General features: G+C 43.6%; 1 protein-coding gene across 2 annotated transcripts in view; it reads left to right on the top strand.

Moving 5' to 3' along the window:
* Positions 1-1,037: 1,037 nt before the first annotated feature.
* MTF2 (metal response element binding transcription factor 2) overlaps positions 1,038-27,126 on the top strand; it is a 49,267-nt gene continuing 23,178 nt past the window's right edge. Inside the window, exons 1-3 of one of the 2 annotated variants that reach the window (XM_084636704.1) lie at positions 1,038-1,291; positions 24,121-24,319; positions 24,453-24,534. In XM_084636704.1, coding sequence (XP_084492830.1) covers positions 1,287-1,291; positions 24,121-24,319; positions 24,453-24,534 — 286 coding nt within the window. In that variant the 5' untranslated portion in view covers positions 1,038-1,286. The remainder of the gene's footprint in view (positions 1,292-24,120; positions 24,320-24,452; positions 24,535-27,126) is intronic. The other variant, XM_084636705.1, reaches the window with a different exon arrangement.

Below are 27,126 nucleotides of genomic sequence, written 5' to 3'. Positions count from 1 at the left end.
TAATCTCACTGATAGAACAAATAATTAAAATAGGTTTCAGTGCATAAATATGAAAGATAAAAATAAAAGCCCCTCAGTAACACACTTCCACAGACTATGCTAAGTAATAGTTTTGGTGACTTCTGCAAGGAGCTTTATTGACTCCCATCATGCACTTCCAGCATAAGTGGGAAGATGAAAATGGCTTATCAGCTGTGTGACAGGTTGTCAAGCCCATCTGCTTCTTGGCCTGCTCCCTTAAAGGAAAAGGCCTCCAGCCAGTTAGAGTCTTTCAGCCCTGGAGCGAAAGCACCTGGTCTCTGTTAGCAGCTCTCAGGATTGGTGGCTACATGGTGGCTAGGAAGTGCGATCTACTTCCTTCCTGTGTTGTGACCCTTTCCAGATTCATGGCTGAAACGCCAGGCTAGGGGGTTCGGCGGGAGAAGGGAGAAAGAGGCAGAACTGACACCCTGCCTGGCTAAGCACCAGAACTGGCCACCAAGGAATGCCTGTCACGGGAGGTTTTTCAAACCAGGATAGAGAGGCACGCACCCAGGCATGATCTAGGTATACGTGGTCCTGCCTCAGCAGGGGATGGGGGACTAGGTGACCCCGGGGGGGGGGGGGGAGGGGAGGGGAATCTCTCCAGGCCTACATTTCTGTGCATGCTGCTGGCTGTCGAACTGTGGGGAGCTGGCACAGCCAGACAGCTGGGTACGTGGGGAAGCGTTAGCAGTTACAAGCGAGACGTGCGGGGGGGGGGGGGAAGGGCTGCCACCCCTCCCCCCAGAGGTGTGAGTGAAGAGGGGGAACAATAGGTAAGCCAGGAGAACGCCGCTCCCCCGCTCTGCTAGACGTAGTTCCGAGGGGGAGGACTCGGAGGAGGGATTCACATTCGCTGCAATCAAGTCTAAAATAGTTCTTCTTTGTTCACCAGCGGCAGAGGCTCTCTGTCGCACGTCTCCTTCCGCTGTCGCTCGGCCTCCTCCCCCACTCCCCGCCCCCTGTCCGGAGAGCGGCCGTGCGGCGCAGGCGGGCCCAGCGGGGGCGAGGGGGGTGAGGCGAGGCGCTTTGTTTTTTCCCACAATGCACCAGCTTCTCCTCCGCGGGAAACAAAAATGGCGAAGGGCTGCGGCGGAGCCGGGTAGTGTGTGAATCGACTCTGACCCTCCCCCACTCTCCGCTCGGCGAGGGCTGTCTGGGGGCGCTGTGCACGGAGGGCCCGGCCGCAGAGAGGCTCCAGGGGGGAGGGTGCTGAGTCCGCTGATTTCCCTGCATGAGGCGGTTGGCACCACTGGAGAGACCGAATGAGGTGAGGGAGGCCGGGCTTTCCGCGGTGGGCGGCCGCCCCGGAGTTTGTGGGGTGGGCAGCGAGGACTGCTCCCCCCCCCCGCGTAGAGGGCTCCCCTAAAGGGGGAGGGGAGGGTCGATCCCCAGCCGGGTGGGGAAACCCAGCCCTCCAGCCGTTCTTCCCCCAGTGCTGTGCTCATTGTAGGCACATCTGGTCTTGTGGGGCATATTTAGGGGCCAGAGGACTTCAGAAATAAGGGCCGTCTTCGAGGCTGCCTATAACAGGCAGATGATGAGGGGATTTGCAAGTGCCCTGTGGAGACCAAACAAAGGGGAGAACATCACCATCTTGGGGGTCCTGGAGGGAATCTGGGTGGTGTGGGGTGTAGTTGGGTGTTTAGATGGTGGTTTCCTTATCAGACATTGTGTCTGACTATGGACAAAGCTGTTAAAGTATAAAAAGAAAAAGCAACAGAAAGAGAGAGGGCAGGCTTATTTGAAGGACTGTTCACTTTTTGTGCAGATAATGTATCTTTTACAATAGTACGTTTCATCTCAAAGATGGACGAATTATAACAAATTTAATATGTTGTGTTGTCCTGAGAAACTTTAGATATTTCTTCCCCAAAACTGTGGAAACTGGTGGTTGTTAGTGTAACTAGAAAGCCCTCGCAATACTCTCTTTCTTATCACTTGAATCACAAAAGAAAATGGGTTGATGTTTTTCTTGTTTTAATAGGAGGTAACAAGATGTGTCTTTATATTTTCAAATTGAGACCAGTGTCTATTTGGCAACATTTTAAAGGATTGAAGTTGCACTTAACCACTTGGAGCGTTTTGGATACAATTTGAATGAAAGAGGCTATATACAATTATAATCTACAACATTCTTTCTTTAGCATAATATGTATCCCATGAGTTTCTGATAGTTTGGCCCTGTTTATAATTTTTAAAATGTCAAAGCAAGTTAGCAATACATTTAAAACATGATCTGTCTTTGCTCATAAATAGGAGAGACTGGCTAACTATGCAGGGGGAAATGGTGACAGTAACTATACTTAGGTGTTTTTGACATTCGTTTGTGTAATCAATAGAGAAAATAGTTTATTCTAATATTTGTTACATGTAACTATAAGTAGATGAAAATGTCCAGAAATGATTTGTTGTCTAATGCTTTAAAACAGAGATTTAAGGTTACAATTCAGTTCAAAGCATTTGTTGAAGGTGAAAGATTAAAAAGCCTGAGTAGTGCAATATTGGAGTATAGGCTAATAAATTGACACCATTTCAATTTGAAGAGAGAACTGGAGAGAGAATAAGGGGAAACAAAGAGATTGAGAGTGAAAGAAAGGGAAATGAACAGAATGAGGCAGTGAAAGGGGGGAGGGGAATATCTGTGAGGAGCTGCAAGGTTGTGAGATGTGAACCGGAGCTTTAATGGTATAGTGATGTTTGGTGTGGCCCCACAGGTTTGGGAGAACAGGGCTATGATGCTTCTCCTTGAGAATGTGTCTTCCATTGTGCTAAATCAAATTTCCACTCTGTTTCTGTAAGGCTTGTTTCATCTGGCTGGTGTCCAGTAAAATATGTGGAATATTTTTTGCTAAACTTATGTGTAACAATATGAAGTACATTGTACACTGCACCACTTTTAATTCCAAAAGTTATCCCAGAAATATTAAGTTCTTTTCAGTTTTCCCTCCGGGGAGGGGGGAGTGTGTGTGTGTGAGAGAAGAATAGTAGATAGCATTTGGCTATTAGTAGCATTGGCTAGTAAAGGGTGGGCATCCATATCTTGGGAGACATTTGAGTGGGGAGGTGTTACTGTTTTGTGTGCATCTGAGAATGGCTTTAAAGAGTGTCTTAATTGCATTTGGTCTGGTGGTTGGGTTTTTTTTGTTACTTTTAATGCTACCAAAAAAAACCAAAAACCACTTTTGATATTATGTAACAGTTTAGATTAAAGTTTTCATTTGTTTGCACACTTAGCAGCACTTTGTGTATTGCTGACTTCCTTAGGTAGCCAGTTTCACCTTGTTTGTGTGGGCCTTTCTCTGGGGAAGGGAGAGAGAAATGTCTCTGAAAAAGCCAGGAGGAGGATTGTAAAACCACAAATACACCTCTACCCTGATATAATGTGGCCCTCGGGAGACAAAAAAATCTCACCACATTATAGGTGAGACTGCGTTATATCTAACTTGCTTTGGCCCCCCCAGTTGCTTGTTCCCTGACCTCCCCCTACCCAACCCCCGCTCTTCCCTGTCCCCGACTGCTCTGACCCCTATCCACACCCCTCACCCCCTGACAGACACTCACCAGCGGCGGTGAGAAGCGGAGCAACACGGCCCCAGCCCACTCCGCTCTGCCACCTCTCAGCCGCGACGCTCTGCTTCCCGCTGCTGGTGAATGTGGGGAGGTTGGGGAAAGGACGCCCCCCATACTCACCTGCAGCAGGAAGCGGAGCGATGCAGCCCCAGCCTGCTCCGCTTTCCTTGCCCAGGCCCCAGCCATGTCGCTGTGGGAGGGCAGGGGTGGTGTTGGGGAAAGGTCCCGCACTCACCTGCGGTGGGCAGCGGAACGCTGTGGCCAGGAGCTCGTAGAGTGGAGCGGGCTGGAGCCGGGCTGCTCTGCTTCCGCTGCTGCCGGTGAGTGCAGGGGGGGAATCCCTTCCTCCAAGCCCCCTTCCCCGAGCGACACAGCTGGGGCCGGGATGAGGGATGCGGGGCAGGCTACTTCTGGCCCCCCGCTAATACCGTGGGCCCCACTGGGACTGCGGGGCTCCCAAAAGTGCCCCACCCATATCATGGGGGGGGGGCGGGGAGAGCCCCTGACTGCCCCTGAGACCCTCTGCACCTTATCCAACCCCTCTGCCCTGGCCCAGTCCAGCACCCTTAACACTCTGCTCAGAGCAGCGTGTCGGAGCTTTACCGCGTTGTATGCAAACCCACGTTCTAGCGGGTTGCATTATATTGGGGTAGAGGTGTACTGCCAGACAGTCCCTGGGGCAGCGTAATACCTGAAACAACTTTTAACATTTTGAAAAGAACTAGATTTCAAGCTGACAGCATCACTTCAGAAATGGATCATCCTACTGAAAAATACAGGTGGTATTCGTCAGGGAGGTTGAACTTAACCTTGAGGGAAGAAAATTAAGGATGGATTTGCAGTCAGTTCTGACACATTTCTAGTGTTAAATGACTTCCAAAGGTCACTTTTTCTTCTGCTCCTCAGGTGTAGGTTATTCCATAGAAAGAAACTTGGGGAAGATAAATTGCTCTCTTAAGGGTCACTCCTCTTTTAGGATGGCCTATGAGGAAATTAAGACTGAGTTCTCTTTATGGGTTTTTTTTTGTTTTTGTTTTTAAGATTGAGAGTAGATTTCAGTTTCACAGATATGCAAAGTTATGCCCTTTTTCAATACAACTCAAATGGAAGTGTCTTGGACCTCCTGACATACTTGCCCACCCTCAAGTATTTGTTTATAGTAGTACTTACAATGGGCTAGTTACTTCAGAAACACAAAAGAACATCCTTAACCCAAGGAGACTGCACACTAAATAACATTTGGGGCAAAGGATTCAGGGAGGGGGAAACAAACAAGGTGAGACTTGTTAAAGTTCTGATACCTTATTTTTTCCCTTTCCCTTTGTGTTCTGTCTGTGTTCTCTCTCTTTCTCTCTCTCTGTGTGTGTGTGTGTGTACTCGCTCCCAAGTTAACCTATAACCTAGTTCTAGTAACAGATTCATGGAGACCAGTCCACCATTCTGTGATGACTTTTTAAAGACTTTGAGTCTTGATGGACTTTTTATGATAAATTATACTAAAAATAACTACAGTAACTTCTCACTTAATGTTGTAGTTATGTTCCTGAAAAATGCAACTTTAAGCGAAACAGTTTCCCCATAAGAATTAATGTAAATGGTGGGGGTTAGGTTCCAGGGACATTTTTATTTTTTTTTTTTGCCAGACAAAAGGAATTGTATACATTTTAAACAAGCAATTTAATACAAGTATAAGTTTTAAACAATTTAATACTACAATCATCATTGCCAAGTATGAAGCTTGGCTGAGGTAGCCAAGTCAGAGACTGGAAGAGGGTGGATTGTCCGGCTGCTCCTCTTGCTGTTCTTGCAAGCACAGGCACCGACTTTGCCTGGGGCAGAGGGCTCAAACCTCGGCCCATCCACTCCACCCCTTCCCCCAAGTCCCCACGGTTAACCTGCCTTTTCTCTCCCCCCCCCACCTCCTCCCCCTTCGCCCCTGCCTGCGGCAATCAGCTGGTTTGGGGCATTCAGGAGGCTGGGGAGGGAGGTGGGAGGCTGCGTGCAGTGTCCTTGCTCCTCCCCCCAGCCTTCTGAACACCTCAAGACAGCTGATTGCAGCGGGCAGGAGACACGGGAGAGCAGGGGGAAGGTCCTGATCCGTGGGGTCCGCTGGTGCGTGGGAGGCGCTGGTGGGGGACGTAGGGGAGCTGATGGGGGGGCTGCCAGCTGTGGACAAAGCAGGTGGCTAAATGACATTATAGGGGAACATTACACAACTTTAAACGAGCATGTTCTGTAATGGAGCAGGGATGTAACATCAAAACAACGTTAACCGAGAGGATGTTAAGCGTGGAGTTACTGTACTTTGAATTATGGAAAGTTAGGGTTTTAGGATCTTCAGAGAGAATGTGATTACAAGATAAGGAAGTCTAGTGGCAGTATTCACTAGGATTTCTGCTCAAGGTCTTAACCAGTTTTCACTTCTGAGGATAAATCCTATAGGTTAAGGGCAGTTGCATCTCTTTCATGTGTGGAATGAAAGCGATTCCTAGGTAGTCTGATGATGATTGAAAGGGCTGTGGGAATGCTTTTCTGCCCTTTTTAAGAATCTGTATTCCATAGCAAAGAAAATAGCTGTTTGCATCAAATACTGACTATCATGGATGAGTTGTACTTTGACGGGATAAAGCTATTTGAAAAGCAATATGAACAAATGAAAAATGTTCTGTGGTTGATAAAGGTTTTCCCCAGGTGTCTAACCAGAGGAAAGAAGAACTCGGAGCAAATTTGACCACCAAGATGTAGAATTGTTTTCCAAAACATTTTTAATAATCCTTTAGTGGGATAGCATACTGCATGATATTCACTTGTGATCACAATTGGGGCTGAAGTAAACTGTAGTGTTCAAAAGTAGAACGAATATTGCCCTTGAAGTGTGTGTGTGAATGTTTAAAGAATAGATTTTTGAGAAGGTATATATTCAGTCTGTCGGCTTACAGTAAAATCTCTCAAACTATCCAACACTTTAAAAAAATTAACAGAAATGACAGCAATTATCAACATAAGAATATTAGAAGCGCATAACAGTAATACAGCAAAAGTGTGAGGGTTTGTCTCCAAAACTAGAACAATTAATGTTACACTGCAAAAGTAGTTGTAGACCGTATAAATGTAAGTCCACCTTAATGTACTTTTCATGTTCCAAAAAGAGAGCCAAACTATATAAAACTGGTTTGTCCTACTTTTGTCTTTTTTTTTTTTCTCTGTACTTAAAATATCCTTTTCTTATGCCAGGTTCTGAAAGGTACTGGAAGAATCTGGTCTCTTCCAAATTAAAAGGTTCATAATTAAAGTAACTGTTCTTTACTAAGAAGCCTAAAAATAGGACTATAGATTCCTGTGGAAGGTTTTATCAACAATATTGTGCATTAATTCTAATATTTGTGCCCTCCTTCTGAATGTGAATTGAAGTACCTTTTTTCAGTATTCAGCACTGCTGTCTATATTTATAGGATTGTTCCCTCAGAACTGAGACTAAATAGATTTAATATTTTTCTTCATAATTTCTATTTTGTTTACACTTCACTGGTGGTAAACTATTTATTTCAAAGTGACAGCCTATTTGTGTCAGGTCTCGAGGTATAACAAACTAAATAGGCCATACTTAAACATTCATCCTGCAGTATGTCCCCATTTTCAGTGCTTCAGCATAAAGCACTCTTGACAACTCCAGAGTGATGGTGCCAAAGAACTGGGGTTACTTATCCCAATATAGATAAAATACACCAGAAAAGCCGACATTTTTTGCACCTGTGAGCATGTTACAAATGCCTTGATTTAAGAACTTAACATTTGATACACTTAGGATATGTCTGCACTTAAAACATCACAGCAGCGCAGCTGCACCCCCAAGAGACCTAGCTATACCAATGTAAATTCATAGTGTATACCAGGCCCTAGTTCTCAGAGGATAAACATCTCTGTTTGAAGAAATTCATAAGTAATCAAAAATAATGTATTGACCATGTACAGTATTCTACTTTCCTCTACTTCCCAGTCTTAGCACAAACTGTCTTCAGAAACTCCAGCTCATGAGTGTTTTTGTGTGTGTATATATGTGTGTGGGTGGGTGTTTATAATCCACTTCACTTGCTAGCAAGTAACACTCTGACATCAGGAAGGCTTTTCCACATGTAATCATAAAGGGAAGGCACATTCTCCTTCAAATGATAGTTAAGGCCCACTTCTGCTAATGTCTATTAAAAAAAAAAATCTGTCAATTAACAGTGGGTTGAGTGGCAGATGGATTTGGCACATTTTACATTTTCAAACTTTGTTTTGATTGTATACTTAAAAATTGAATAAGACTGTGTTTCTACCTCTATCCTTTGTATGTTTCTTGTTTTAGAGCAAAATACACTTGCCCTTTAGGGTAGGGCCTATATCTTATGTGTTTGTACGGTTCTTAGCACAACATTGGCACTAAGTGTTACTGTAATGGTCCAGGGACATCTACATCGAACACATCACCGCCCACCGACAATACCAGGAGGTGTGAGCCGGTACGACATCGTGCATCAACTATGGGAAAGGGACTGAGAGGCTTTTTCCACTGGACTGTATGAACTGGAACCATAAACTCACTGAACATTAAATCCCACCAAATGAGGGTAGATCCATCCCCATCATTGTATCCGCTCATTATACTCCACACCTGAACATAGCCATTATATGGACAACATACCCCCATAGGTCAAAGTACAGACATTGAGATGTTAAACTTTTACCCCCAATCTGGGAGAGTGCAGATTATGTATTTTTTACGCCACCCGTTCCTAAACTGAATTTCTCACCCCTTGATATTCTGTACCTTATTCCCTGATAACGAGAAACTTCCATGCCTAAACTCTGTACCGTTTTCTCTTTACTTCAACATTATCTTAGTAAAATTATTAAATCTGATAAAATTCTGTAAAAGTAATATATCTAGTATGTGAGCTGGGACAGAAAGTTGGAAATCAAAATAAATTTTAAATATTTATTCAGCCATAAAGTTCCATAAAAGAGTAGAAAATACTCAAATATATATACTAATATGTACAGTAACCTGTGTTACAGCCAGTGAGAATTTGATCGTGATGGAAACTCACAATTTACTACATAATACATTCATATTATACAACAATGGTAAAGTTCTACGTTTATGAAGTTACTGATTTTTATTATAGGTCAGAAATCTGTTTTTCTTATGAAGTAACAATAAAAAGTGAATTTTAAACTTATTTTAAAACTGCCTTAAAAGACAAAGGATTGTGGCAGGTGGGGTGGACGGAAGCTTACACCCTTTTGGTTTTATGGTATATAAAGAGGACCTGGGAATTAAGCTTTTTTTTTTTTTTTTTTAAAGGCAGGTAGATGTTTAAAGCTTAAATATCAAGGGTGTAAAGTCTGGTCTTCCCTGATTTTGGTAGCAAGGATTTCAATGGGTACTGTGAGCTCTCAAACCTTACGGCTTGTCTAGAAAGTTTTGTTTCTACAAACCAATATAGTTAAGTGGTACATATACATATCCCACAGTTATATTACTATAAAGGGGCTTATATTGGTGTGGCTTATATAAGTGCTTTTATAATGATAGAACTGTGTCCACACTAGGAAATTACACCACTTTAAGTATAAATCACACCCCTCATCAAAATAATTAGATGGTACCAAAATGGTGTGTAGATTAGGCCTTATATGAAGGGTAGGTGGTGGTATATCTTTTGGACTTTGTTTTTCCAAAATATTAGTCAGTGAAATTTAAATAGAAGTAAACAAATTTTCATGTGCAACTAAAAATAACTTCACTTGTCAATTCCTTATCTTTCATTCTTATCATAACTTCATTAGTTTTTTTGCTTGTCATATCCATTCACTTAAGACCCACCCCTTCTGTCCACTACCATTTTTTTTCAATGCATATGATACTACTCGGTGTTCAAATTGGTGGTAGGGGAAGTTGTGCCCAAAAAACAAATTCTGTCCACTTGATACATCCCTTGAATTGTGGAGGTGTTCAGAATATGATCATGTATGCTGCATAGGTTCTACATTGGTCCTTGGACTTGGCTTCTTGTCACTAGGATTAAAATGCAGCCATCGGGGTTTGTTGGGCCCTTTGAATAGGGTTTCCCCTGGGTGGGATGTGGGAGATAAGGGGTATTCCTTTCACGGGCCTATTACCTTGTGGTACCAAAAATGAGCTGTCACTCAGAATAGATCATAATGATACTTTGTCTTTTTCATATTTTGAGCAGTGTAATGTTAAGTGTTGAATTTAAAATATCATTATTGGCATCTGAGTAAATATTTACTGAAATGAGTAAAGTAATTCTCATGTCAGCTATTGTTTCAGGCTCTGCAAACTCACTCAAATATGTTTGTATCAGTTACATTCAGGTTCAATTTTTCCAGGGTTTTTCCACCTCCTTGATAAGGTCATGGGAAGGAAAATTGAAATCCAAATGAAGTATTTTATAAACCTTTAATATATCTCAACCCTTTTTTAGTGTGACTATATTAAGTTGTTTTGTTATTACAGTAGCCTAACTTTTAAAGTTTAAGAAATTTCTGGAAAAGAGAGCCACTGTGTAAGTTGAACATCAAATGTACCAGTCTTCGCTACTGTATTGTATCATTCCACCATGTACCACTAAGATAGTCTTGTTTTTGTATGTGTGTATATAATTCCACTGTCACACACAATCACTTCATAGCAGCAAATGGCCTGTGGGTAGACTAACAATGCTCTTCCTCATCTCCATAGAAAATAAGGCTATGTCTACACTTAATTTTGTTGTTAAAACTTTTGTCGGGCAGGGGCATAAAAAACAAAACACCAACAAAAGTTTTGATAAGACAGCACTGGTGTGGACAGTACTTTGTTGGTGGGAGACGCTCTCTCTCAGACAAAGCTACTGCTCCTCGTTGGGGCTGGCTTTATTTTGTTGGCAGGAGAGCTCTCTCTTGCCAACAAAGAGCGGCTACATTGTGTGCTTTACAGTGGGAAGGCTTTAGCGGAACAGCTGTGCTGCTGTAAGATGTGTAGTGTAGACACAGCCCAGGGGTGAGCAAACTTTTTGGCCTGAGGGCCATACTGGGGTTCCCAAACTGTATGGAGGCCCAGGTAGGGAAGGCTGTGCCTCCTGAAACAGCCTGGCCCCTGCCCCCATCCACCCTCTCCTACTTCCCGCCCCCTGACTGCCCCCCTCAGAACTCCCAACCCATCCAACTCACCCTGCTCCCTGTCCCCTGACTGCCCCAACCCCTATTCGCACCCCTGCCCCCCTGACAGCCCCCCCGGGACTCCTGCGCCTATCCCAGCACTCCCTGTCCCCTGAGTGCCTCCCAGAACCCCATACCCCTTATCCAACCTCCCCACCCCCTTACCATGCCGCTCAGAGTACCAGGACTGGCATCTGCGCCGCCCAGCCGGAGCCAGCCACACTGCCGTGCAGTCTAGAGTACTGGGGCAGGCTGGCGACTCTCGCAGCTGTGCTGCCCAGCAGGAGCTCGCAGCCACACACCCATAGCGCTGGCAGCATGGCGAGCTGAGGCTGTGGGGGAGGGCCCGGGAGCCCAAGGTCTGGGTAGGACAGTCCCATGGGCTGGATGTGGCCTGCGGGCCATAGTTTGCCCACCTCTGCCCAAGACTGGAATAAGTAATAAAGAACAAGTGTAATACATAAGGTAAGAATTGGCATCAATGGGCCATAAAGAAGTGATGATTCACTTATCCATTCCAAGTTCCTCATGCTTATTTGACAATGTTCACGGAGTATTTTGATTTGGTCAACATGCTGACTATGTTAGAATAAAGCCTGCAACAGTCTAGCTTGTGTTTTCAGCTCTGCAGAAGTTGCTTCAAGTCCTGCTGCCTCCTCCCTCTGCTGTCCATATAAGTCAATCTTTGGGCATCAGGCAAATATTAAAACTGCTACATTAGTGTGATGGTTCTCGGAGGACCCAGGCCTGGGAGTCACCTTGTTAACCCCTGCCTCTAGTGATGGAGTCTTTCTTGTGGTAGCTGGGTGTCAGCTCCCTGACACTGCCAGCCCTTCAGCCACTCAAAAGTACTCTCCTCTGCGTTTATGGCTTTTGCCTGTCTAGGCAGGTTAACAAATCCTAATGAATCATTCCCCTGTGATATTCAGCCCCTGACACCAGCTACTCACATACATTCCAGATCCTCTGCATCCAAAGGTGCAGTGTACCCCCAATTTACCAGTTTTTCCTTAAACCACTGCTCCTATAAACCACACAGCACTTGTGAGCACTTTGTTAAATCTACTTTTAGCTTAAGAATAAATATTTAACTAGAAATAGTGTAGTGGAAACAAGTAGTTACAATACAAAACAAAATCATAAGTTTATATCAAGGTTCCCATTTTATGAATAGTTATCTTTCCAATCTAATAAAGTGAATTTTCTCCCCTCTGCCCCCACCCAGATTTCAGTGTATTGCAGAGCTGGCTGGTTTCTCAATAGCCAAGGTCCAAGATGTTCCTGAAAGCACCGTCACTCCACAAGGAGCTTCCTCAGTGAAAGGATCCAGTGTGTCTTTCCCTACACTGGTACACTGAAAAGTCTTTTGTTTCTATTCACAGCCAGGGCAAAGCTCTGTCTGTTGTAAGGTTCCTTGAAGTTTTGATGATTGGGTAATGCCTCTGGTTTTCCATTGATAGTTTTGGGAGGGAGCAAGGCTGGTCAGTTCATTTTACCTTGCGTTACCTTGCCTTCTGATTAGGAGGAGTGAGAATTCCCTTTAGCTTGGATGGGCATTCCAGATGTTACCTCTTGGTGATTATGCTTTTTGGACTGGGAGTAGTAATTACTTTGAGTATAAATACACTCTTCCTTAAATATTACTTGAATGTACATCTGCCAGTGACTGAGTTTTGACAAGTTATGAGCTTTCTGTAGAAACCTCACCTGATGTACCTTATGGATAAATATTCTGCAAGATGTGTTGAGTGTAATGAGTTGAACCATTCCCCTGTGATATTCAGCCCTTGACACTGGCTACTCACATACATTCCAGATCCTCTGCATCCAAAGGTGCAGTGTATCCCCAATTTACCAGTTTTTTTCCCTTAAACCACTGCTCTTATTAACCACATAGCACTTGTGAGCACTTCGGCTAAAAGTAGATGTATTTAACAGATCTGAGGAGAGAGTTCTTTACAAAGATCGGGGGATCCTTTTCCAACATGTCTCCTATGTCACAATTAGTTACTGAACAGTCATTGTGGGCTAGACTTTCTCTCCTTTTTTGGGTCCCAAAACCAATTTACCACGACTTTGCACCTGCTTGGTGTGCAGTTGAATTGGCATTATTCCCAGACTTGTGTAAGCAGGACATGGTGTCATTAGACATGATAAAGGTGAATATATAGCATCACCTGCAATTATGTTGAGAAGGGGGGCAGCATGAATTCAATATTTAGTGGGAATAGCATCCCCTGCTGCCCATTTTTGAAGGGCAGAGGATTTTTCTAGAAAAATTGTGGTATCAGGCCCAGCCACCCTTAGAGGTGTGGGTTTTGTTTTGTTCTAGGAGATTAGGTGGGGAGAATGGGTAAAAGAGTTCCATAAGTAGTACTTGCAGAATTGAAAAATCCTAATAACTTTAATTCCTTTCGCTTGCTAATCATCTTGATCATATGTACATGCAACAAAGTATATATTGCTATTCAAACCTGCACAGTTACCCACAGTGGACTTCAGACTGATACATAGCGTAATATCTTGAGTAGCCTGACGTCACTGGATGATTGCCATTCTCTTTGCCACGAAGAGCAGTGATCTATCTTTGTGGTGTAATGCTGCAATATCAGGCCTAGTTCATCAGTCTGAAGTTTTGCAACTGCCTCTATTTGTCTCAAGAATAACTCTGTAGCTGAAGCTCCAACCACTGAACATCTTCAGTACAGTCAGATTCTGCAGGATTCGGTGGTACATGCCCAGTGAACTTCTGATTTCGGTATATAATACTTCGGAGAGATCTGAGAGCTTGACTTCTCCCATAATTGCTTATGCTACCAGATGGCTTTCAAAATCTCCCAGAAGCTATTTCTTTACCCGTTTGTGGGATTGGTACTTGGAGGGCACTGGGCAGTGTAACTGCAACATATCTAGTACTGTGAAGTGTATCTGAAGCAAAAGTGAAATAGTATGGCTAGTATGGACACATGGCAGTATCAATACTGCTATCCCACCACTTTTCTATTGTAGAAAAGTCACAATAATTTTCAATGGCGGTCAGGACCTGGATTTCTCACTAAGTTTTTTTTGCTTGTTTCCTTTTTATTTGGGAATGGAGAAAGCATTCAGTATGCCTTCACACATCATAAATAAGTAAATAAGGGCATGAGCATGATGCTGTTCCCCTTTGTTTTCCAGATATTTTTAAAACTGGGAAGGAGAATCTCTCACTATGGAGAGAGCCTTAAGAAAAGTCTTGGAAGCAAGATTCCTGGGAAATGTGGATGAATGTTACACACAAAGTGAAAAGAAATGCAGAAAAATGGCTAGGAAAAGAATGGTGTGAAAAGTTCTGTTTGTTGTAGTTAGCTTTTTTTGAAAATATGTATAATTTTATTTGAGACTGATCACAGGTTATAGCTGCACAGGAAAGTGTTTCAGATGTTAAGCTGTCTCTTCTTTAGCAACGCAATCTTTCTTGAATGGTACAATGTAAGCTGCTTTCACCACCACAGCCTGGAAGTGGCCGTGACTGAATTTGGAAGTTGTTGATAAACTTAGTTGATTTTCTCTGAGGCCTGACTCTTTATCTGTACAAGTAGGGATTTTCATGGGGTTAGGCCACTCTTCTTGCTCCCGACAGCACAGTCTTTCAACATGATACTCACTAGTCACTTTGCTATAGTGGACAGAACTGCCCAGATAGTTAATGGTTTTATTAGACAGATCATAGTCAGCTGATGCATTGTTTTTTTGATCTGCTTTCCATTCTTAATTGGTAACCTTGACTAATCCTGTAGGTCTTCTAATTGATTTCTGTATAGTGGTGGTACCCCTTCAGACTAGCTTGGACTGCAGAGAAAGCCATGCAAGCAGATTGCCAAGTACCAGTGCAGGCTACTTTGCTGACTCTTCAGAGTCTTTGGGGCAGCTTTTTGGTGTGCCGGTAGCTGGTGACTCCTTTTGTATCCTTTGGTGACTTTCATGTTGACCAAAGGTGATTGACACAAGCACCTGCTGTTCCAACTTCTCTCAGGCCCAGTCCAGCTTCACAACAATGATGCCACCATATACTTGGATCTCCATCAAGTGAGATTTCTTCTGCCACAGTGGAAGCAAATGCATCTGAGAGAGACCTGTAACCCAGATAACCTGGCATTGACTGTCTCATCCTGCCATTTCTTGCAGTACTTGGTGAAGTCATCTTCTTGGGCTTGTGCCAGTCTGTGTAGAAAACATTGCTTGCAGTCATCACTGATCTGCTCTGCAAAAATGGTCTTGAAGGTGCAGAGGCCACAGGAAGTCTGTGTATATCACACAATGAAAATGAGAGGAATCTATATCATAGTGACTGCCGCTACTACTTCCTCGTTCACCTTGGATCTGGGCCTGTTGACTTCACAGACAGCATGGGGAATGGCAGCCTGGTCCCCAAAAAACTAGTGAGGTGGATGGGTTTGCTGAGGTCATGCTTAGGAAAGCTCTTCACTTTGCCCTGATGTCAACTGCTGGGCGTGTGGTGAGAACTTCTGGTGGAACATCTTGTCTCTGAGCTGACTTGGAAGTTTGTAATTAGGTTTTGTTGAATTTTTTTCTTCATGCTGTTTGTCAGGCGTTGCTCAGTCACCGGAAAATGAGAACTTTTGCTTTCACGCTTGTTTGTTGCGATTCTGATGCTCACTAAAATGTAATTTTTTTTTTGTTGGAATCTTAATGTAAAATTATTTTCATTAAACATATTTTGGGTGTAAGAAAGTTGGTACTTGAGTTAGTTTATTTTTGAGAGTGTTTAGAGTAATTTCTCCAACTTCATCTCCCTATCAATTCTTGTTAAACACTGTGGGTCACTTACATTCTACTACTTTTTTTAGCCAGTTTTTCCAATTTAAAATGGCAATAAATATTGTAAACTAAGTGCTGTGAACTAAAATTTTTCTTTTGAAACACCTCATCCCAACTGATTCCTTGTTCTGTGTTTGCATCTTAGTAATAATCAGTCACGTATTCAATTTCCAAAGAAAACTTCTACATAGAAGGAAAACTTTCTCTTCTTTATCTACAACCTCATAATCTCAATTCCTGTAGTTCCGTTCTGAAGGTTATTGTTTAACGGACAGCTGGTCCTACTTCATAATTTGCTGTCGTTTTTCTTACATTGTGCTTCCAAGAGAAAAGTAGTTTGTAAGTCATCTTTATAAAAATGAAATATGTACTGATATGAGTATGGAGCTTGTTTCCTTTTGTCTGCCTTAGTTTCTCTCCCAACTTAAAACAACAAAAAGAAAAGAAAATAAATGAGACTTGCAAAGGAAAACGTTAGGATTCTATGTAATCTTTGCTGCTCTATTATTTGTGCTGTGATAGCACCAAGGAACCCCGGTCATGGACCAGGACGCTCTTGTGCTAGGCATTGTACGAGCACAATAAAAGATGGTTCCTGCTCCATAGAACTTAGGGTCTGAAGTTTATGATGTGTGAAGGGCTGAAAGGCTTATTGTGTCTCATTTCACTTACTCTTCTATTCTCACCCCAATTTTTCTTTTTTTACATGCTGGATGACTCTGTGGTGACTGGAGAGCGAGTGAAATGACATCCCAAGAATTAAGAGTAAAAAGTCAAGTAATGGCTTGTCTAAACTACAAAGTTAAGTTGACATAAGGCAGCTTACATTGACCTAACCTATGCAGGTGTACACAAAGCAATGCTCCTCCCACCGATTTAACTCTCCTACTACACTGACCTAAAACCACCTTGATGAGAGGCATAGCACTTAAGACAATGTAGTTAGAGAAACGAAGTGTTGGGTACAGACATTACATTGCTTATGTCACCCTAAGTGGCCTTCAGGAAGTGTCCCACAATGTCCATTTTGTGACCGCTCTGGTCACTGGTTTGAACTCTGCTGCCCTGCAGCCAGGTACACAGGCATGCGCCTCTTCCTTTTTAAATCCCCTGGGAAATTTTGAAATTGCTCTTCCTATTTGCTTAGCTTGGAGAGCTCACATAGCATCTGACTAGCTGACTGCGACGGCTCCCTACAGCAAATGCGCTCCTCCCTGGAGTACACCAGATGTGGTGCATCTGCTGGGCCTGCGGGAAGAGCAGGCTGTGCAGTCACAGCTCTGCTCTAGCCACAGGAACTTTGATATCAGTGGGCATATTGCTTGGGGCCTGGAGGAGAATGTAGGAATGGCCATATTGGGTCAAAGCAAAGATCCATCTAGCCCAGTATCCAGTCTTCTGACAATGGCCAGTGCCAGGTGCCCCAGAGGGAATGAACAGAACAGGTAATCATTAAGTGATCCACCCCCCTGTTGCTCATTCCCAGCTTCTGGCAAACAAGAGGCTAGGGACAGCATCCCTGTCCATCCTGGCTAATAGTCATTGATGGACCTATCCTCCAAGAATTTATCTAGTTCTTTTTTGAACCCTGTTATAGTCTTGGCCTTCACAACATCTGCTGGCAACGAGTTCCACGGTTGACACTGTTGTGTGAAGAAATGCTTCCTTTTGTTTTAAACCTGCTGCCTATTAATTTCATTTGGTGACCCCTAGTTCTTGTGTTATGAGAAGGAGTAAATAACACTTCCTTATTTACTTTCTCTATACCAGTCATGATTTTATAGATCTCAGTCACATGCCCCCCTTAGTTGTCTCTTTTCCAAGCTGAAAAGTCCCAGTCTTATTAATCTCTCCTCATATGGAAGCTTTTCTATACACGTAATCATTTTTGTTGCCCTTTTCTGAACCTTTTCCAAGTCCAATATATCTTTTTTGAGATGAGGCAACCACATCTGCACGCAGTATTCAAGATTTGGGCATACCATGGATTTACATAGAGGCAATATGATATTTTCTGTCTCATCTATCCATTTCTTAATGATTCCCAACATTCTGTTCACTTTTTTGACTGCTGCTGCACATTGAGTGGATGTTTTCAGAGAACTATCCACAATGACTCCAAGATCTTTCTTGAGTGGTAACAGCTAATTTATACCCCATCATTGTATATGTATAGTTAGGATTATGTTTTCCAATGTGCATTACTTTGCATTTATCAACATTAAATTTCATCTGCCATTTTGTTGCCCAGTCACCCAGTTTTGAGAGATCCTTTTGTAGCTCTTCGCAGTTTGTCTGGGACTTAACTATCTTGAGTAGTTTTGTATCATCTGCACATTTTGCCACCTCACTGTTTACCCCTTTTTCCAGATCATTTGTGAATATGTTGAATAGGACTGGTCCCAGTACAGATCTGTGGGGGACACCACTATTTACCTCTCTCCATTTTTAAAACTGATCATTTATTCCTACCCTTTTGTTTCTTATCTTTTAACTGGTTACCGGTGCATAAGAGGACCTTTCCCTTTATCCCTTGACAGCTTACTTTGCTTAAGAGCCTTTGGTGAGGGACCTTGTCAAAGGCTTTCTCAAAATCTAAGTACACTAGGTCCACTGGATCCTCCTTGTCAACATGCTTGTTGACCCCGTCAAAAAATTCTAGTAGATTGGTGAGGCATGATTTTCCTTTACAAAAACCATGTTGACTCTTCCCCAACAAATTATGTTCATCTATGTGTCTCACAATTTTGTTCTTGACCATAGTTTCAACCAGTTTGCCCAGTACCGAAGTCAGGCTTCCTAGCCTGCAATTGCCGGGATCACCTCTGGAGCCCTTTTTAAAAATTGATGTCACATTAGTTATCCTCCAGACATTTGGTACAGGAGCTGATTTAAATTATAGGTTACAGACTTCAGTTAGTAGTTCTGCAATTTCACATTTGAGTTCCTTCAGAGCTCTTGGGTGAATACCATCTGGTCCTGGTGACTTGTTACTGTTTATCAATTTGTTCCAAAACCACCTCTCATGACACCTCGGTCTGGGACAGTTCCTCAGATTTGTCACCTAAAAAGAATACATACGATAGGGACACACAGCAGTGCTGTTCAAAAATCAAGGAGTTGAGGCAGGCATACAAGAAGGCAAGAGAAACCAATAGTTGCTCTGGTGTGGCAGCGCAGACATACTGCTTCTAGAAGGAGCTGCTTGCCATCCTCGGCGGCAACCCCACCTCAACTGCCAGGAGTCCTGTGGATACTTTAGGGGGGCTGGAGTCCATGGCCAGCGGAGTGAACCCTGAGGATGACATAGTGGACGAGGAAGTGGAGTTGGAGGAGGATGGGGGACAGGTGACAGGGACATCCAAAGGCATGGCAAGCCAGGACCTCTCTTTAATTCCGGAGCAGTCTAGCCAATGCCAGCACTCCGGCTCTGGTGTGCCTAATGCAGGAGAGGGAAGCTCTGGTCAGTATTCATTGTGCTTTAAATCTGCAAGGACATGTGCTGATGTTCTGGTTTGTTAACCAGGGTAGATGAGGGATCGAAATAACCAACGCAGGTACAGTTTGTATCTAGTTCTCATTCCCCTGTGCAGCTAGGCAGAGAGGCCCTGTGGAAAAATTAGTTTATGCACACCAGGATGTCCTGGGAATCATCCATAGAGATCTCTAGGAAACGTTAATGGAGGTAATCTGCAATCCTCTGCCAAAAGTTTCTTGGGAGGGCTGCCTTGTTTCTTCCCCCACAGTAGGAAACTTTGCTGTGCCAATCGACAGTTACTTCTGCAGGCATCATAGCAGCACATAAGAGAACAGCATTCAGTCCCAGTCTGCAGCTACATGCATGCAGGAGCTGTACCCTTGCATCCTCGGTTACCCTCAGGAGCAGGGCCAGCTCTACAGTTTTTGCCGCCCCAAGCAGTGAAAAAAACTGCCGCCGCGGCTGGCAAAAGGAAGAAGCTGCCACCGATTTGCCACTGCGGCGGGTGGAACAGAGAAGGTGCTGCAGAATTGCTGCTGCGGCTGGAGGAACTGCTGCCCCTTTCTAACTGCTGCCCCAAGCACCTGCTTGGAATGCTGGTGCCTGGAGCCGGCCCTGCTCAGGAGCAAGATACCCACTGTTATCACCCCCATGTTGAACTCAGCATGGCTGGGGCTACTGCCGTGCTCTATGCCCATCATAGGAAAGTGAGACAGTTGTGTTTCTAACTTGTTTGGATCAAGGGTGTGAGTGCACTCACAAGAGAGCTTCTGTCTATGGTTCTTTAGCATCAGCAGAGGTGCCCTTGTAGGTCTTTTCTTGCACACTGGCTGAGCCTCTCCATCTGATAAGGAGACAAAACAAGAGGAATAAGGAAGATGAGTTCCAGGATCCTCTGGTGGTTTGGATTGGGAGCCTCTCTCAATGTGGTCTACTATCAGTGACAAACTGCGGATGGATAGTCAGGATAAGAAACGGGCAGGAGCAGATGATAAAGCTGTTCAGGGAGTAAACAGATGTGTTGCGGTCCCTGATTGAACTTCAGGCGGAATACATTATGCTCACTTCCCCCTGCAGCCCAGGGTGAACTGCCTTCTAGGCCCTCCCCACACATTCTTCACATCTTCTAGGGCTGTCAAACTCAAGGGAGATTTTTCACAATGATGGCTGGACATGCATCCAGCTGTGAGAGCCTCATTGGCAATTGTGCTTTTGATTTTCATGTTCCTACCAAACATAGAAATGTTTGCATGGGTGTGAATTAAAAATGTACGTACAGAAAGTGAATGAATCTTTGTCCACTCTCTATAGTGGTGGTTGCTAAAATTCAGACAGTGCCAATACGTGTGTTTGCATTGTTTAAATTACTGCGCACATAGCAATCATTACAAGGTTCATACTGTGGTGCAAGAAAACAATGCCTGGCTCAATGCATTACAGTGGCTTATTGTCAAAATGCTCTTTTAAAGCCTCTCTGATTCGAATAGCTCCCCTTTGAGCCCCTCTGACAGCCCTGGTATCTGGCCGCTCAAAACAGCGGCCAGCTGGTCCACCTCAGTGCTCCACGTTGTGGAAACTTCTCCCCCGTTAGCTTCACTAAATGTTATGCAGAACGCAGCAGGCTATGATGACCATGGAAATACTTTGCTTACTGAGGTCTAACCTGCCAAAGAGGCATTGCCAGTGCCCCTTTAAGCCCTACACCTGCTGTGCCTTTTTGAAGTGCTCCTTACTGCAGACAAGGTTGCTGATGAAAGACTTTATAAGCCCTGGGAAGAAGGAATGGGCTGGGTCTCCCAGGGTCACAACTGGCATTTCCACATTTCCCCTGGTCTGGAAAGAAAGTCCCTGCTTGGAGCTTTCTGTACAGGCCAGTGTTTCTGAAGATGCATGTCATGCACCTTGACCAGCCAGTGTTGATGTCAGTGAAATGATCTTGGTGATCCACCATCGCTTGCAATGCCATAGAAAAATAGTATTTTTTGTTGATGTACTGTGTCACAAGGTGGACTGGGGCCAAAATGGGGATGTGTGCCATTTATTGCCCCACCACAGTTAAGGAATCCCATTGCCACAAAATCATCCACTATTTCACATACATTGCCTAGAGTCACAGTCCTTTGTAGCAGGAGACAGTTAATGGCCCTGCACATTTGCATCACTCCAACCCCCACAGTGGACTTTTCTACTCCAAACTGATTCGTGACTGTTGGGTAGCAGTCTGGCATTGCCCAGCTTCCACACAGCGATCACCACTGGCTTCTCCATTGTTAGGGCAGCACTCCTTTTCATGTCATTGCGCTGGAGGGCAGGGGCGAGCTCCACATACAGTTCTAGGAAGATGGCTTTGCACATCCGAAAGTTCTGCAACCAGTGCTCATCATTCCATACCCAAATAACTATGCGATCCCACCACTCAGTACTTGTTTCTCACACCCAGAACCGATGGTCTACCATTGCTGTTGGCATTCACAGAGCAGCTGCAAATCTTGAATTGTTTCTGTCCATGGCACACAGCAGGGCAGACACCATGGTGTCCTCATCAGTTTTCAGCTCATGAAATACTGCATTGTGTTCATAACGCTCATTGCAGTACTTGAGAGCTGTGCAGGATCCATGCTTCCTGACAGAACTGGGTGGGTGCGCAGTTTACAGGGTCTGTTGAAAAGCAGTGCAAAATGTACTAGGAAGCCCATAGAATGATGGGGTGGAGAAAACTGCATCATGGAATGTTGAGCCCACCCCCATGAGGCACTGCGAACCCTTACCAGTGCACTAAGCAGCAGATGGTGACGAGTTGCAGAATGGGGTAGCTACCCGTGGTGCACTGCTCTTTCTGTCGGTCCAAGAGTATCTACTGTGGATGCACTCCGCTGACGCAAGTTATTGTGTTTTGTGGATGTGCAACTGTGGTTTAATTACAGCAGTGGATAAATGTCAACATAACTTAACTCAACTTAACTTTGTAGTGTAGACATGGCCTAATTGAGAGGGAATGGAATTCTTTAGTTAGATTGTTAAAACTGTTTTTTATTTTGTTACCACCCATTTAACTTCAGTGACTAACGGTTTGGATACAGGAACCCTTTGTGAAAGAATCCACACTTCCCACTTGAAGGGGTTAAAGCTCACAATAAACATCCCTGAGATCATTCAATAAAACTGGAGAAGACCAGACTTGATATTCTTGTTACGTTTAAGGTTAAAAACTTAAGCTGAAAAAAAAATTTTGCTTTGGAGGGGAGACAGGTGTAAACTTTACATGACAATCAAGAAAATGGGTGCAAGTACAACTTTAAAAAAACAAAAACAAATCTTTTTTCAGATGACCTTTAAAAATAGATAAAATAACTAAGGCCAGGTCTACACTACACACTTACTTCGGTATAATTACATCACAAGAGTTTTGAAAAAATCCACGCTTCTCATCGACATAGGGCTTGTCTTCACTATCAGGGAGATCTACGCTGCTGCAGTTGATGCAGCAGGTGTCAGTTTAGTGGGTCTGGTGAAGACCTGCTAAACCGACTGCAGAGCGCTCTCCGGTTGACTCTGATACTCCAGCTCCCCGGGAAGAATAAGATAAGTCGAAGAGAGAGCATTGGCTCCAGTCACATTATTCATGTAGCTGGAGTAGCGTAATTTGGGTTGGTTTATCCCAGTAGTGTACCAACTTTAATCCCCTTTATAGATAGTGCTTTGTCATCAGAAGAGCTTCTTCCATAGTCATTGCTATCACTTCTCACAGAGGTGGAGTTATTAAACTGAGAAGAGCTGCAGCTATGCCAATGCAATAGTGTAGACTTGTAGTGTAGACTTGCCTTAAGCTATTTTAAAGTTTTGTTTGACTACTGTCTTTTTATACAGATTAAGAAATAATTTGCTGTTTCGGAGGCTAGGACAACTGAAACCCTGATCTAAATGAATGGAACTTTATTTGTGGCTGCTGTACCAAGTGCTGCACTTTATTTAAATTCTGGGTATATAAATTATCCAAACTTATGTGGAAAATGAAAACTTGCTTCCCACCTCAGTTTCCTCATAAATGCCACCAAATGATCGTTGTATTACGTAGTACAGAGGTCCCCAAATTGTGGGGCTCACTGAGGAACGTTTAGGGGTATGTGGCTAGGGCCTAGGCAAGTTCCTGTGGGGGGGGAGAGGGAGTACCACCCAGCTCCTCTCCTGGCCCCTCCCCTGCAGCCTCATCTCCATTCCCACCCCTGGCTGTGGCCTCAGTCTTGGCCCCCTTACACCTGTCCTTGTCCTTCCACCCCCCCATACCCACTGGGGCTGCGTCCCTGGCTCCGAGGGTGGAGATGTGGAAGGAGTAAGGGGGGAACACGTGTTTAAAAAGTTTGGGGACCACTGCCATAGTGTACTTTGGAGACAGTCTGCCACATGCGTTCTCTAGTGTCTAGTTTGTAACTCAACTGTCTGAGTGGAGTTAGAAAAGAAATGTAGCAAAGCAATGGTCTGGGCATGCAGAATGCTGCTTCTGCCTTTCTGTGTACTCAAAAAATGAGATGGGGGGGTGTTTTCATTTTCAGGCTGAAGTTAGATACACTGGGTCAGCCAGAGCATCCAGGGGATCTAAATATAGGTAGATGAGCAGCTTGTCCTGGAAGAAGGGACAGTTTGTTCTAAGAACTGAGTTGTAACTTTTGAGCTACTAAAATGACAGTTTTCTTATCTAGATCCACATTGCCTTTAGACAAGTAATTTCTATCACGATAGAATAATAGTAACTGATTATATAGGTCACCTTACAAATTTGTTTTTACCTGTCTCGTTGAACCAGTCTCTCCTCCTTCCTCCCTTTTCCCCCTTAAGTATTGGATTCCCTCAATTGTTTTGGTACTTTTTGAATTTTAATGGCAATGTGTTTTAGTTATTGAATTATTGCACAGTTCTGAAGATTAGCAGAGAGGCTTTTCTTTGTAAGTGCTATTAAGGCAGACTGAAGTACAAGTGACAGGTTTAATAAATTATCCTAATTTAGTTTTTTCTTTTTGTTTTAGAAACTCTACAGGGGTGGGTAATTCACTGGTCCAAAAGCGGTCTACTTTACCTCGAAACCAAAAGACACCAACATCCTTGGCCAAGCTGTCCTTACGGGATGGACAGAAAGCCAAAAAGCCAGTGTGTAAATTTGAAGAAGGTCAGGATGTCCTAGCGAGGTGGTCAGATGGCTTGTTTTATCTTGGAACTATCAAAAAGGTAACTAATTTTTAAACATGTAGGAAGTCCTGTAGCATCATACGTTAAGCTTGACTACAATGTTAAATAAAACTCTTCCTTATTTAACATTTCTACATATTCACAAAATCGTAATTGTATCTTTGTTTTTCAGATAAACAAATTGAAACAGAGCTGCTTCGTTATATTTGAAGACAGTTCCAAATCCTGGGTTCTCTGGAAGGATATACAAACAGGCAAGAACTTCAATTAAATTATCATCAATATTTTATTTATTTAGAATAATTTAAATGCTAAAGTACGGTGTCTGTGGTATTCTCTTGAAATGAGTGAAAAACACATCCTAAATACAGTACAGTTTAAAGACCCAGCATCAATAAACCATGGCATGTGTGGGGGAGGGAGGCAGGCAGTCTTGCAGATTGGTAAATCCTAAATCATATAGGTCAAGAACAACACACTAAACTTCACCAGAAACCCTCAGGCAGCTGGTGCAGATAGTGAAGTGCTGATTTAATATGCTTGCAGTGAGAGAGTTCACTTATCAAGTGCACCACTGGATTTTGCAACCATCTTCAGCTTTCAGATGGCTTTAAGGTATTATTTAGAGTGCATTGCTGTTGTGTAACCTTGAGGTGACAAAGGTATGGATGACAGTTGCAAGATCTGCATCAGTGAGGAACAGTCACATCTTCCTTGCCATGTGTAAATAATGGTAAATGGACCTGGTCATTGCTGCTACCTATTTGTTAGGCCAAACATTTTTCCTGCCATTTTAGTGTGAAATGTCCTCATATTTCTATCAATTTTTAAGAAAAAAAACAAAATCTCCATTTTAAAAAGTCACATTCTTGTTTGTGTGTAGTGCCTATGGTGCTTCATCTGCAGCAGCAACTAAACTTGTGCTAATATGGTCTAGTCAAATGGACATGGGGCTAAACTAATGCTGCACACTTATGTACATGGTTTTATATAAATAGTGATTTCCCCTCTCACAGGATTTTTGAGGATTATTTAACAGTGTATTTACTGGTAAGAAAATGCAAAGCACTATGGGCAAATCTTTCAAAAGGTATGAACATAAATTGCACATACAAGATCTGTATGTAAAGACACAATAAATTACTGAACATAATGTGTTTCTGCATACAAAACAAAGCTCCCAGTTGCCTATCTAGAACTTGAAGATGCATCTTTTTGGTTCTGCACCTATATTAAATAGCAAAAAAAATTGTTAATACAGAGTTAAGGTTGCTGGTTATAGCTCATGCCCCTCCAGAATATCAGGTTTAGCAAAACTCAAACTTCTAAGAACCCAGAAATAGTTAAGGTAAGCACTCATGCATCCTTAATTGTACCCTCCCTGGACCTGGCAATAACCACTAAGAATTAGCTGCATGCACTCCGGGTGCATTCACTTTGTTGGGTGCAGCTGTATTGAACAGTGAAGAAAAAAGTTGGAGCAGTTTAGAAGAACTGTGATTGTGATACAAGGAGATTTGGGTCTGAGTCACCTCCCCAATCCTGCACGGTGCGCCCCCCCCCCCCCGCCCCTATGTGTATTATCAAAGAAAAGAGGTGCATATGTACCTTGAGGTTCCAGTTTGCATTGCTTCAATACAGAATTATGGAGGTGCTCAATAGCAGGGCTCTGGGGTCTTGTTGCCATAGGTATTAGGAGTACTGAGGTAGAATATGAGAGCAGTCTGTGGATCTAATGATGGGTAGGGGAAAGTATAGGTTTAGATGGTATCTTGACTGCAAGTGTGAAGGAGTTGTAAAATTTAAGTCACTTCCTACCCATTGTGACAGGGTCAGGCCAGATGGCTATAGGAGAGTAATAGAAGGCAGATATATTAGCCCCAGGCTAAGTAGGTCCCTTTTCCCTGGGTAAGGTAACAGGGAAGGTTCTAGAACAATCAGGAACCTTCTAATCAGCCTGTCTTAATTGTCTGTAGAACACCTGCAGCCAATCAAGAAGCTGCTAGAATCAATTAAGGCAGGCTAATCAGGGCACCTGGGTTTTAAAAAGGAGCTCGCTTCAGTTTGTGGTATGCGTGTGAGGAGTTGGGAGCAAGAGGCACTAGGAGCTGAGAGTGAGAATGCGGACTGTTGGAGGACTGAGGTGTACAAGCATTATCAGACACCAGGAGGAAGGTCCTATGGTGAGGAAAAAGAAGGTGTTGGGAGGAGGCCATGGGGAAGTAGCCCAGGGAGGGTGGTTCAGTCCTCTTCAGAAAGATAGCACTTTGCTGTTTCCCAGCACACGTGGAAGGGGTAAATTCAGGTCCAGCTAGCCCCTACATTCCTCTGTTACCCTTCATATTCTCCAACCCCCCCTTCCCACTCCTGCCACTCATTCCTATTTATCCCCTTCCCTATTACTGCCTAGTCTTGCACCTCGATCATCCCTCCATTCCCAATGAATTCTCATATGTGAAATTTATTCTTTCCAAAAAATAATTTCAGCACCTTCTGAATCTTGTGCTGTACTTAGATTGCATATCTCCAAAATAAATTTAAACCCCCTCTCTGCCCTGTGTTTCCTGATAGTTAGCCTCTCTGCACGTTCACATGCTCATTGCCATTATAATCTATTATCTGCTTGAATAAGCACATGAGGCTTTTGATGAGCCGAACTCTCTATGGGGTAACCTTCAAGCATTGGAGACCCTGATGCGATAAAAACCCTGATTTGATCTGTGTGTCTGAGCAAAAAAAGATTGCCAGAATCTCTCCACTTTTACCAAAGCTGGCTTTTTTCCTCAACCAGGGGCCGTATCTTGGAATCCCCTTCTTCAGATGGCCCCAAATTTGGATTACTAACA

Source organism: Lepidochelys olivacea (genome assembly GCF_965140295.1).
Source record: "Lepidochelys olivacea isolate rLepOli2 genome assembly, chromosome: 8".
NCBI classification, from domain to species: Eukaryota; Metazoa; Chordata; order Testudines; family Cheloniidae; genus Lepidochelys; species Lepidochelys olivacea.
Note: the sequence above shows the minus strand (reverse complement) of the source record. Positions and strands in the feature narration are given on the sequence as shown.